General features: G+C 39.8%; 1 protein-coding gene across 2 annotated transcripts; it reads right to left on the reverse strand.

Moving 5' to 3' along the window:
• Positions 1–80: 80 nt before the first annotated feature.
• LOC117139468 (mitogen-activated protein kinase kinase kinase 13-A) lies at positions 81–12,817 on the reverse strand. Of its 2 annotated transcripts, none has more exons than XM_033301782.1 (8): positions 12,667–12,817; positions 11,415–11,654; positions 5,010–5,498; positions 3,863–4,054; positions 3,155–3,808; positions 2,942–3,095; positions 1,686–2,584; positions 81–1,623 (listed from the first exon to the last, which is right to left on the reverse strand). In XM_033301782.1, the coding sequence occupies exons 2-8, from the start codon at positions 11,570–11,572 to the stop codon at positions 1,227–1,229; spliced, it is 2,943 nt and encodes a 980-aa protein (XP_033157673.1). In that variant the 5' UTR covers positions 11,573–11,654; positions 12,667–12,817; the 3' UTR covers positions 81–1,226. The 2 variants fall into 2 exon arrangements, with proteins under 2 accessions (XP_033157673.1, XP_033157672.1); XM_033301781.1 differs by having other exon boundaries at positions 12,608–12,817.
• Positions 12,818–13,746: the final 929 nt, after the last annotated feature.

Genomic DNA, 13,746 nt, shown 5'->3' on the forward strand with positions numbered 1-13,746 from the left:
TATATGTCTCTCATCAATGAGATCCTATTTAAAGGTTTATATTTTACCAGGATACTAGCTTCAATAAAAGACCCAGGGCATAAGCGTTCTTACGAGTTTTCAGTTTATTATTATTGCTAATTCGTATGAGTCGTTAAAATTAAACTTAATATGAAGTACATTTACATAATGTAGAGAAACGTCGCCCACGACGGAACGACATATCTTACGAAGCTAAACATCCAACTAGTGTGTAAATATATAGAATATATATATATTGAGTGTATATAGAATAATATTAAATTTGTAATTCGTTTGCAGCAGATGAACGACTTCCAGAGGGGCGAAACGTATTTGACCAAATATATACCTATCTGTTCTAGAAAGCGCTCATGGCCACATCATAGCCGAGGTTAGATCTGCCAGTTTATTATTTAATTTATCCAAAACATATTCTCTGTGTTTGTGATTGCATTAAGGCACTGAAGCTTGGAATTTTGTGCATATATGTAGAAAGTACCACTTCCCGGTTGATCGAACGGCCAGTTACCCAAAATATTTGGGAAAATGGCCCGCGAAAGCGTCGAAATTATACGTACAATGCGCTTCTTAAAAACACTTTCCCTAGTTCTTAGCAAATTTTGTTTTATAAAAAATATCCCTGCTGACTATTTCGTCCTATTCCCTTTCATTACTGATTAATGCCTGAGGCCAATTCTATTTTTTGTTGCTTTGTATTTGTTGGGCTTTTGTGGGAGCGTTTGTTGGTTTTTCCTTTCAGTTTGGGGTTCAAGCTCTTATTATCAAAACGGAAACTAAACCTAATCGCTTAAGTTAGATGTACAATTATGACATTTTTTAAATATATTACAAAGGCAGCTCTCTAAGGACAAGAATATGGGTAGATTTAACTAAACCTAATGCGAAATTATATTTAGCAAAATAGGAAATGCATGTGATACGAGTACGACGACACGAACCAAGATCGCCCCAAAGAACCCAAAAGGTCTTTGTGTGCCGGAATGAAACTGCTCCGAGGCGATCAACGCTTGGAGAGAATCTTCCGCTTCCGCTGGTTCACATAAATTAGAGGAGCTAGTTATCTGGACATGAACGTAGATAATACCATACAGTTTAGGTCGATTTCTCGTTGAGTATATAGGAGATAGTTTTTGCTGCGTAACTTGGACGACTCCAACTTTGGGCTTAATCAAGGTGCACCCAACCAGACTAGATATCATGCCAGGTTAGACCATATTGACGGCGCCATCAGCCTCAAAAGTAGGTATGGATATAATATCGCTGCTGCGCACGGCGCCCATAGGCAAAGCGGGACCCTCGGCCTTGGCTTCCGTCGGCCGGTTTCCCTGCTCCTCATCGCTGGAATCACTCGAATCGTCGTCGGGCTCGCTGTAGCTGTTGATTGAGGTGGATGTGGCCTGAGTTTTCTTCATGTCCGCAATGTCGGTATTGCTCTCTAGGGTCGAGTGCTGGCTGGAGGGTGAGTGGCTGTACTCGGAGGTGTTTTCCTCCTCGTCTGAGACGATGACCACATTGCGCTTGTGGATGGCAATCTTCTGGGAGAGTGGAGCCTTGTAGCTGCGGCGGGGTCGCATGCCACGAGCTATGGGCTGGCGGCCAATGCTAAAATAAAAGACGATTCAACTTTACAGCTCAAATTCGAGGCACTAATCTTCCACACTCACCTTCTTCTCCGCAGTGCGTACTTGTAATCCGTGGTTTCGCCTTCCTCGTCCGACCAGCTGTCCTGCTCATGCGACTCCTCGTTGGCATTGCTCATCGAACTGCCGTTTGGATTGTCCCCCAGTGGATGCTTTCGCCGTTTGCTATGTGTGCTGCTGCATCGACTTAAACACGGACTGTTACCACTCTCCCGCAATTCCAGAGGAGAGGCTCCTCCATTCCCATTATCGGTATTGCTCACGGAGTTCGTGTTTGATTGAATGGACAGGCGGTTTTCATTGATGAATTCGATGACTTTGCGGCCTAGACGTTCCAGGTTTTCGTTGTCACTGCAGCATTCAGTCATGTCCAATCGTTCGTTGCTGTTCATCACATCGTCGATGAGCTGATCGGGACTAGAGCAGGCATCTTGGTAGGTCAGCTCGCTGGTGCTCAGCGAGTTGCCATTCGACGGACAAGCGGGATTCACGGCGCCAGCTGCTGATGAAGTACTTCCACTTCGAGCCCTCGCCTGAGCTTGGGCAATTTTCTGTACTCTCTGCAGTTGCAGCGGCAGTTGGCGATGATTCGGAACTGGCACATCGATGGGCTGAGATCGAGGAGCCTCTGCGCTTGGACTAATATCCGTTTCACTCACGTCCATGGCATCTGTTTGGGTTTGTCTCTCCACCAGCTGCACCTTTCGGTTCTCCGGTTCGCTCTGGTAGCGACGATCCCTCGTCGGACTGTACTTGGGTGGTGCACCAAAGGATCCAGATGCGTTGCGTCGATGCCGGAAGACCTTCTTGTTTTTATTGGGCATGGTGGCGCCAAAGCCGCTACTCGGGATGATATTGGCCAGATACGATTTGGGTTGGCAATTGCTATCCAGCTGGGCATATAGCATACACTTCACAGGGGACTGCAAGAGTTGAGAGTTGTTTTAAAAATTATTCGTACACAAAGAATATTTCATATTTATTTCAAAATTATGCGCAATCGGATATGGTTAATCATTTAATAACAGCGATAAGCACTTAAAGATCCTACTTTAAAAACTTGCAGTACTATCGCCCGTCCTCTTTCTATAAAGTGACCAATATGAGTTCCAGATATAAGCAAGCTTACATATTACTAATGCAAAAGATTATAGCCTATTTATTAAATAAGCATAAACTTTTCTGTTGCTTATATAGAAAGTAAATATTGTGCTTTTATATTCCCTTAGTGGTTATAAGGTTATTGGGAAAACAAGTCTATAGATCTAAGAATTGTATACCTCCGGCGTAGTCTCTGGATCCGGCGTGGTTGATTGTTGCTGAATGGCCGCAGGAGCAGCGTTCAGGCGTCGGCGATAGTGTTGCATTTTTCGGATCGTGTTGCCAAAACGTCTATTGGGCTTGTAGCCACTTCCTGGTAGTTTCCGTTCTCGTCTGAAAGAAACGCAAGGGTTTAATCAAAAGAAACTTGCTGAGAAAACTGCTGCACTTACTCAGCGATTTCCTTCTCCTTTTCCTGCAACTGGGACATGCACTCGCTGAGTTCGAAGAAAAGCTGGTTGGTCTTTTGCAACTTATCCTCGTACACCATTCGGATATCCTGGGCATGTCGCCACTCTGCCGTCCGCCGCTTAATCAGATCTTGCTCGTACTTGTGTATGTTGGTGCCATTTTGGGTAATCTCCTTCAAGTGAGATCGCACCTCCTCCTTCCACGACTTTTGCGTCTCAAAATATTGCTTCTCGGTTTTTCTCAGCAGTTCCGGTCCGGCGATGTCCAAGTGCGAGAGTATCTGCCGGAACGATGGCCGATTGCGGGGCTTGCTTTTCCAACAGAGCTTGACCAGCAGCTTAAATCCCTCCGGACAGGTGCTCGGGACAAGCAGCTTGAGCGAGTTGTTGCCCACACCCCAGATTATGGCTGATGAGTCGACATCCTTGTAGGGTATCTCGCAGGTGAGCATTTCCCATAGCACCACACCATACGACCAAATGTCCACCTTCTCGGAGCACGGCTCATTCCTGATCACTTCCGGAGCCATCCAGGCCACTGTACCAGCAAAGCTCATCTTGGTGCTGATCTCGTTCCACTCGCGACTGGTGCCAAAGTCGCTGATCTTCACCACCTCATTTGTACTAATCAGTATGCTAAAAATAAGCAGAGTTTATAATATGCTTTTAGATGGTGTTTCTTTAACTTACTTTGGACTCTTTAGATCTCTGTGTATGATCTTGTGGGAATGCAGATACTGCATGCCCAGGGCGATTTGCTTGGACCAAGAGACCAAGCGGGACGGTAACATGACTTGCTCCTCCTTCAGGATATTCTGCAGTGGCCCATACGGACAGAACTCCATGATGATGCAGAACACCGGTGACTGCGTGCAAACTCCTCTGCAAAGGTAACAAATACAATCATACAGTTTTTAATAATAAATTCATAATAAGTACACGTAGTACTTTTTATTTATAATTCTTTAAATTTGATAAAACGATTCTCCGAATTATTTTGCTTAAAATAATTTTTTTCTGATACTGAATTTCGCTATTTCCTTTTTGATTTCTCACAATATAAACCAAATCAAATGTAAAAACAAATGAGAGAATGCTGTTGTTCTCCGACTATCAGATACCCGTTATTCAGCTAGTGGGGGGAATGCGAACACGAAATTTCATTATTTTACTGGGGTATCTATAGATAATGAGGAATAAAACAAGAAAGCATTTAAAAATTGTTTAAAAGTGGCCGTTTTGAAGGTGTGAGAATGGGCGTGGCTAAGGGGTTTTTGGTATACCCATAGAAGTTGGCAAGGCAAACAATAAACCGAAGACAAAACGAAACATTTATCAAAAGTGTGGGCGTGGCAGTTTTGGCCAGTTTGTGGGCGAGCGAGTGGGAGTGCAACAGTTTTTTTGCCAAATCAATAGAAATTTACAAGACTAATAAAAATATGAAAAAATATCAAAACATTTTTCAAAAGTGTGGGCGTGGCCGTTTTGAGCAGTTTGTGGGCGTGGCAACATGGGTTAAAAAAACTTGCGCTGCGTCTATGCCTCTAGAATCTGTATGCTTAATCTCAACCTTCTAGCTTTTATAGTTCCTGAGATCTCATACGGACAGACGGACATGATCAAAAATAAAAATACTTTATATGACCGGAAACTCTTCTTTCTGCCTGTTACATTCATTTTAACGAATCTAATATACCCTTTTACTCTACGAGTAACGGGTATAATAACTGTTACTCATTTGCAAACTAAAAACGCGACTTTGCACTTTTTATTGTTTATTTGTAAAACATTTGTTTTATTTTCTGTCTATGAATGGATATTAAACTCTCGTACTCACTTGAACTTAATAATGTTCTCATGATCGAGCTTCCTGAGATGCTTGATGTCCGTTTCCTTCAGCTCCTTCACCTTCTTGACCGCCACAGTCTCGTTCTTTAGCCTGCCACTGAAGACGGCTCCCTGTGCCCCGCTACCCAGCCATTCCAACTCGGTGATGGACTCGAACGGAATCTGCCAGTCCTCGCTCCGCTGACTCTTCACCTCGATCACGCCCGTCTTCCCGATGAACGAGAGCACGGGCTTCATGCACCCGAGCAGTCCGTACATCCAGCCAATGGGCTTGTCCGGATGCCCGAATGCCGCCGCTGCTCCTCCCACGTGAGGTGGCCAGCGCTGTTGGCACGTGTTTTCCGCACTGCTGTCCGTGATCTCCGCATAGTTGTTGTGATGCTGCAGGCGGGGCGGAGAGTCCAGGTCGGATGACTTGAAGGGCAGGTCTGTGGCGGCGATGCCTAGGTGACCGAACTCATCCTGCAGGCAAGCCATGCTGTGAAGAAATGAAAGTATATAGATGAATATACAAAAGCCATAGGAAATCATATATGCATATAAACAGAAGTAATAATATGCGGCCTAAATCTGAAGTACACATAACAACTAATCTAGACAGTGATCACAGTTCAAACAAACTATTTCCATCTCTAATTAGTTCTATTGATGTTTATTAAACACTAAAAACTACCTATACATACATTGCTTATCTAAGCTTGCTCTGTATTTCATAACATTTAAAACATTTTCTTACTAACGAAAAGCGGTTCCAAAGTCTAGTTTAGCTTTCTAAAGTCGATGCTTAGCTTTCTCAATAATGTATAATAATTAATTATATAATTACAAGATAAATAGCCAAAATTCTCAGGATTTCCCGATCCGCGAAATGTTTGCATGTCGAAAGCTTGTACTCTACGCAACCAATAAGGCAGGGATTTAATAATTGCATTACTATTTTTATTAAAAGTCATCAAATCATTCCATTAACAAATTGTTTGAGAGGTTTTTTAGTGAATAAATAAATGGTAACGTGATTGGGTTTTTTGTTTTAAGTCATTATCACTCAATTATACATATGGGCGCCAATATTATCAACTGAGATATTTTCCTCAGGTTATCAATCAAAAGTTTGCTAAAAATGTGACGATTACGCATACCCTTTAAATAGTATTTGCTTATCGTAACATTGGTGATAAAAACATCGCCCAGCATCATCACTCCAACTGAAGAGAACGTCGCAAAAGCCATAGTTTATTGTTAGTAAATCAATCGTTCGTATGATAATCAAAGTGCGTTTTCGCGATTTCTATGTTTACACACGCCATAATAATCACTTTTCGTGCTGACACAGTGAACGGGCAAAAAAAAGCGAACTTTGATAAAAGCAAGCCCGAGCAAATAAATATTAGGAAAGTGATCGCTCGAATTTCAGTTCTTCGCGCACCCATACGTATGAAAAAAGCCTTCCTGTTGGAATTCGTGTTTGCTTTTCTGTCCGATAAGATAAACGAACACAGGATGATAGATAAGGGAAGGGGTGGAGTACAGGGAAGTGCAAATGTGCGGCAGCAGGTGAAAAAACATTTATCATTTATCACTGCCAGAATGGCAATAAAGAGCAGTAGAAAGTCTGATAGAGGAAATCACCTGCCACACACCTACACCAAGGCACCCATACTTACGCACATGTACATATGTGTATGTTTGTATTTAAGCCCGTCTAGACTTGGTTTGATTGAAATGATTTGGCAAATACACAAATTCACGTTTATTGTGAATTTTAGAATATGTGGATCCTTTATAAACATGAACCCAATTCTGTACATTATCAAAATTAAAAGAAAAAGAGGCGTTGATTATATTGTTTTGTGCATAAAAAATGTACTTCGAGATTATAGCCATAGGGGTTTTCCATACTCTTATAGTGACTAAACTTGTGTTTTATATTTAAAAATGTTCTTGTAAATTATCATGAGAAACTAACAAAATTTAAAGCATACTCAAATGACAAGAATGTTACTGTTCTTAAGTCGAATCTAAAAAAACATATACAGAGGTGGTCAAAAGTATTTACACAACGAGCTTTTTTTTCAATTGTCAACTAATTGAAAAAAAAGCTCGTTGTGTAAATACTTTTGACCACCTCTGTATATCTCTCAATTTAAGCTGAGCAATTTATGTTGAATATTTGATTAGATTTATAATTTACGGAATTTTGCGGATTAAATAAATCCCTTTGTAAGTATTTGTTAGTTTCTTTATTACTTTCTCCCATGCCAATACACCATATTAACACTAATTTAGCATGGTTCGAATGGTTGATCTCTGAGTAAGTCAGCAAGTTTTCCAACACTGATAATTCTGGTTGGCTCTCAGGTGAAATTTGGATGTTACTCGAGGTCTCATCGCTGCCTATTAAAGTTTCTTCAAATACAAATCATAATTTTATAACCGCTTAGCTTTTATCTTCGCTTTTCGGGTACGAAGATTTTATGGAGTAAATCATGGTGAATTCACCCCTACCTGTTGATCTTTGGAAAAAAAAATCACACGCGCATTAGTGTACCGTTGTCTGTTTTTTCGACAATATAGCCGTCCTGCTCGCACGCGGTTAGCGGCACCCGCCGTGCAAATGTCAAAAACCTTTCGTTTATTTATGAATTTGTGAAAAAGCATTAATTTCCGTCCCCAAATGTTCTGTTGCGAGCTGCGGCCAAGCACGTTTTGACCTTTGGCGTGTGGTTCATAGAACGCGGATATTTGGCGGCGTCTCCGCATTTCTTTTCTTTCATTTCTGCATGGGTCAGCGGTGAATCTGTGAGATTCTGTGACTCAGTGCATCTTGAGATACTTTCGGGTGCGTGTATTTTACCTTTTTTCTTTGGTGATGATCATGTCGGGCGGGTCATTGTGGCTAAAGAACGGTATGGTGTAGACCATGGTTTATTTGTTATTGTCACTTTTTTGGTTCGCTTTCGTAATTAGTTGTCGCGCACTAAGAATTTCATTCATTCATGCGACCACCAGACTGCATTAATGCAAAATTTTACGCTCGCTTTTCGCCAGCAGTTTTGCGTTTTTTGTTTTTACGCACTGGGCCAACAACAAAAGTTGGCTAACTTTTGATTGTCAGTTCGTGCCAAGCACCAGCAGCCACCGAAAAAACAACAACAATCGCTTTTTGTCGTCCGATGTATAATAATAATAAAAAAGTGACGTCAAGGTAAGTTGGTATCGCTTTTTGTTGCTATTAATTACAAGAAAAAAGAGACGAACGCGACGCGTAACACTTTCGTTGGCGGTTTTTCAAGACTGTTGCTTATTGGTTGGGTTTGAGGGGAAAAATGTAATAATTTCACGTATTTCGCACAACTGCGTCACACCAACACACAGACAACGGCTGCAAACTGATTTGGCGATAAGCCCGCTTTTGTTTTTGTTGTCGCACAGCCACACGGACGCAATTTAAGGCAGGCTTGCGAATTTCAAGCGCAAAGAGCGACCGCCAGAAGCGATTGATTTTCGCCACATTCATATTCAAACCAAAATACAATTGACCAAGTCAAAATATCTTTACAATCTATAGCTGAAACCCCAAACAACATCGCAGAAATTTGTAGAGTCACTTATCCAGAGGTTTTTTCAATTGTAAAAGCTCTCCATACTAGAAAATCTCCTGGAATTGATGGAATACCTAATATATCCTTGAAAAACCTTCCTACAAGCGCCATTAATCATATTGTTAACATTGCCAATCACTGTCTTCAGGCAGGCTATTTCCCACGGGATTGGAAGATAGCAAAAATAGTTCCAATTCTCAAACCAGGAAAACCTCCTGATAACCCTGAAAGCTACCGACCAATAAGCCTATTAAGCGGTTTGTCCAAGATTCTGGAAAAATTAATTAAATTGAGATTGGTGAAATTTTTGGACATACACAACACACTACCAACGGTACAGTATGGTTTTAGAAATGGTCTAAATACCATACTGCCGACCTTAAAACTAAGAAATTATATTAAAGAAAGTATCCAATCCAAACAATCTGTAGGGCTGGTTACACTTGATATTGAGGCTGCATTTGATACTGTATGGCATGACGGACTGTTGCACAAACTAAAGATGATTGGAACTCCCATATACCTCATTAAAATAGTTCAAAATTTTTTGACACATCGATACTTTAGCGTTAATTTGGACAGTAGTCAATCTGCTAGACGAATTTTAAATGCAGGTGTGCCACAGGGTTCTGTCTTAGGACCTACATTGTTTAATATTTTTACACACGATATTCCACAAGCTACAAACTGTGTACTTTCACTGTTTGCTGACGACGCCGCTGTCTACAGTGCTGGTTTCTCGTACAGCGAGATAAATCAATCCATGCAGAGTTACTTAAATGAATTAGACATATATTACAAAAAATGGAAAATTAAAATTAACCCTAATAAAACGAATGCTATATTTTTTACAAAAAGAAGGAAACCTCGTTATCTTCCTGATAGACAGTTGCGAATACTAGACTCTCCAATACAATGGGTTGACAACATTCGATATTTGGGTATAATTTTTGATAAAAAACTAACATTTAAATACCACATCAACAACACAATTATGAAAGTTAATAAAATTATTTGCACACTGTACCCTCTAATAAATCGTAAATCTAAATTATCAATATCCAATAAGATCATAATTTTTAAAACAATTTTTAATCCAATATTAATGTATGGGTCACCTGTTTGGGGTAGATGTGCTCAAACTCATATCAAAAAACTTCAAATATGCCAAAACAAGCTGTTAAAATTAATAATGAACTTACCTTATTACACAAACACTAAGTACCTACATATAAAAGTAGGTGTACAAAAAGTTCAACAAAAAATACAATATTAACAATCTTTTGTTTCAAGTCTTAGTTTTTTAAGTTAGTTGTAAGTCAATTAAGGTTTTTCTTCTCCCTTGTTTTCCTTAATAAATAATAAATATTGTTATACAAAAAACTAAAAACAGGTCAACTAGACATAATTAATAAATATTTCAGATGAAAGCCTTAGCTAAACACTGTAAATACCTAATTATACCATTAGCTTTAATGAAATGTACATATATATATAAGGGATAAAGCACAAATAAATTAAATTAAATTAATTATTTTCGCCAACTAAATCGCGACTCGCAGCGTGAGCATAACGGTCTAGCTCCACATTATCAGTATCAGTTCGGATGGGGCTCTCTCTGCTCCTCTCTCTCCCACTCCGCTCTCATCTGCTGTTATCACCCGGCGTTGTTGTTGTCAGACTGACCGCATTCCCCAGCGCGTGTACGACTGGCCAGCCATCTCGAGGTCTCCCCAGGCCAGGCCGCCAACTGGTCACACTCAAAACCAGTTTCCATGGTGGGGAACACATGATCAAATCTCACACACATCCACACAAATACAGATACAGGTGGTCGTGCTGTGGGTGTGAGTGCGCGAATAGGAAGTTTTTGGCTGCGCCCCCTGCAAATTGTATCCCTCAACTTATTTTACAGTGGATACTGCCTATGGGGGAATTTCCGTGTGCATGTTATCTCTATTTCCTTGGTAATATTATAATCAATCACAATTACAAATGAAGACCTATTAAATATTAGTATTTCGTTATTTGAAGAAGGGAATCCCTTTTATCTGCTTATCTATTAAATGAAGTTTTGCAGTGTTTTAGTAGAAGTGTGTACATATGTAAGAACGGCTTTTTTTCCCATTGTTGTGCTCCATTAATATCTACTGTGATAACTTTTTATTATTTCACCACAAGCTTATTTGCTTTGCACGTGCTTCCTATTGTTTTTATAGCGCATTGGGGGGTTTTTTCGCATCGATTTCTAATCACTTAATGAGACCAAACAGTTTCAACTAGGAAAATAAGGCTGACGCCTCCTATTTGGGAAATAGAATCCTGTATCTATCAGATAAAGTTAGCATTTTTATTGATACTCAGTTTAAGATTTGTTTGGCTGCTGATCGTTTAACCTGCTAAATACTTTCGAGTATTCAGTTGCTTGCGAATTACATAAAAACTTGTATACAGTGTGCCGTGAAGGTCGATTACCCCGCTTAATTAAGCACGATTCGGCGGCATATTCTTGAAATATTAATGAAAATTTCAAGCCGATTTTGTTTCTTTTACTTAAACACGACGAGTTTTTAAGGTTTTAATGGCTGAAAGTATTTATTTTGGAGGTTGCCTTTTATTTTTTATTTTAAGATTTAAGCAATTATGTGATTACTCCTTAAAAAAGTTTCTAAAACAAATTTTCTTTAAACAATTCAAACAAAAATCGTTCTAAAACTTGTATGAGGTAAAAGGTAAAAACTGTTTTTGTCTTTACCATCCAGAACATAATGTCTAATAATAATAGCACTCACCTCCTTCGCAGATTGTCGGTCTGATCGAGCGACAGGTTGGGGCTGCTGCCGTGGTGTCGCCTCCGTCCGTGGAGTTGTTGTTGTTGCCGGGAGGCGGCGGTGGCGACGTTGACCAGATCATCGCGACTTTTGCTCAGACTGTCGCTGAACGGTTGCATTGTCCTGGATTGGTATGGTATGGGTATGTGTATTGGTGGCTCTATGTTCGATCCTTACGACATTCTGGTCAATCAAGGGTTGCTTTATGGAGATACCACGAACATTAGTATTTTTGGCTGGGGATTCCCTTTTCACACACGCAAACAACACATTCGCTCGCAATCTCTTATCAATGAATGGCGAAAATCAATAAGAAGCGAAACGACGTCAAAGGGCAAAAGGATATGCGCGCAGGAGCGGGAGCGAGACAGCAATAGCACCCACGCAAAAGAAGCTATTTACACACACAAGCACGGGAAGAAGAGGGGTCGATTATTGCACTTGCTGCCAATTATTCACTTTGCATTCCGCTTAAATGTGGTTTTCTTTCACTTTCAAACTGCAGGCCGAGCTATTTTTATGATGCCTTTAAAAGGCGAATTGCACAAAAGAATAGGCGCACACACAAGCTCACATACAGGTATTCTTTCTTATTTGTACACAGAAAAAAACAAGTAGATATCAAATATGCATTTACATATGGTATCACATTTTTAAAGTTGAATGGATTTTCAATTATTTTTGATATATAATAGAGAATCTTCCTCTGTTAAAAAAAAACTACGTTTTTTAAATAATAATATTACTCTATTATGATTATTTTTTGTTTTTATAAGAGCATGAGTTATTCAAAAGAAAAACAAATATTAAAAATATAGCCTCTTGATATAATTTTTTTCCTGTGTACAACTCCACTTCTTCGTTGTTCTTTTTGTTGTATTTAACTTGGCCAAAGCTAGAACATAACAAAAACAACAAACATAAATGTTCCCACACATACACCAGAGTACATTTCTCGCTATTGCTGTCTCGTTCACACCCACCCAGTAGGGCCCTGCCCTCTCGCTCGCACCAGCGACGGAAGCCTTACAGCGCAGCTTTGTGCTGTTGCTGCTTCTTCTTCTTCCTTTGCTGCTGCCTTTTGCTCGCTCTTTCGCTCTTTTGGCCAAGAAAATCAATATAAAAATTCTTGTATTTGCACATTTTTCACACACTTTGCACACTTTTCCAGCAATTTTCCACGGCGAATCGTAGTGATTGCATTGATTCGTACTTTATTCAGCCATTGGCGAAGAACTTTTATTTGATTTCAGCTTGAAATGGAACAATTAAAGACTGGTTTTCTGCTCTTCTTGGAGTTCCGCTGCGAAACGCGTTTATTCCGACCAACCGTCCGCACCAAAGGTAGATACAAATCGACTAAAAAGCAAAAACTGGCTGCTGGCTCTGCTTTGGCTTTGGCCGAAACCGAGTTCCAATCCGCTCTCTAGCGCTCTCTCCTGCGGATTTCCTCCCCCAAAACCAGTTTGGAGCGCAGGTTGTGTTCACTGCGCAAGTGTGCGGGAGAGCGCGATTGCGCGGGATGGCCAACCACAAACAGACATCAACTGCCAAGGCACTACTGGGTCGTTGTTGTTGCTGTCGCCTCTCCGATTCTCCCCGTTTTTCTTTTGCTCTCCACACTCTACTTGTTAGTGCCAATGAAACTGGATCTGGCTTAAAAGTTTAATAAAGCTCTTGTCAGCGACGTGCACGATCGTGTTCAGTGCCTAAAAGCGCTCATGGCAGCTGCTTCTGAGCTTTTGGCAAAATAATGCTGCAAATGATAATAAAGTCAAAAATAAAGAATTAAATAAATAATAATTAAATAAAAATCAAAGAATCTAGATATACACATTTGTGTGTCGTTGAATACTTAAGCCTCGCACGCTTTTACCACACTCTTTGTATATGTACATACAGATGTACATATGAACAAACTTAGATGTAAATCTCTTTCTAATATTTAGTACTGAATTTAGGAAAACTATTAGCCACTTTTGGAAACTTTTATCTAAAATGTTGATAGAACATCTGTAGGTTTATTATTAGACCGTTTTTTATGCTAGATAATTCATTAATTTTATTTAAAAGTCAGCTTCTTCATTAGTGAAATAAATATATGTACATATTTTTATTCAAAGATAGTAAAAAACTTAGTGATACTCTTAAAAAGAATTTAGGTTGCCTTTTTTTATCAAACAATGTTATAAAACCATGAGCTAAGTTACTTAAAGTATGCCTATCCTAATACTTTTTCGCTTTAAATACAAACACATATGTACATATTTGTAAATATATGATTTATTTAAAT

The sequence above is a fragment of the Drosophila mauritiana genome, chromosome 3L (assembly GCF_004382145.1).
Source record: "Drosophila mauritiana strain mau12 chromosome 3L, ASM438214v1, whole genome shotgun sequence".
Lineage (NCBI taxonomy): Eukaryota > Metazoa > Arthropoda > Insecta > Diptera > Drosophilidae > Drosophila > Drosophila mauritiana.

What these genes read in the sequence shown, in the direction of transcription:
- LOC117139468 (XM_033301782.1), bottom strand. Translation starts at nt 11,572, where the DNA reads ATGCAACCGTTCAGCGACAGTCTGAGCAAAAGTCGCGATGATCTGGTC. An exon ending in ACCGACAATCTGCGAAGGAG is followed by an intron (nt 5,499 to 11,414) that starts GTGAGTGCTATT and finishes ATTTCTTCACAG; the next exon opens with CATGGCTTGCCTGCAGGATG. An exon ending in AAGGAGAAGGAAATCGCTGA is followed by an intron (nt 3,096 to 3,154) that starts GTAAGTGCAGCA and finishes CGTTTCTTTCAG; the next exon opens with ACGAGAACGGAAACTACCAG.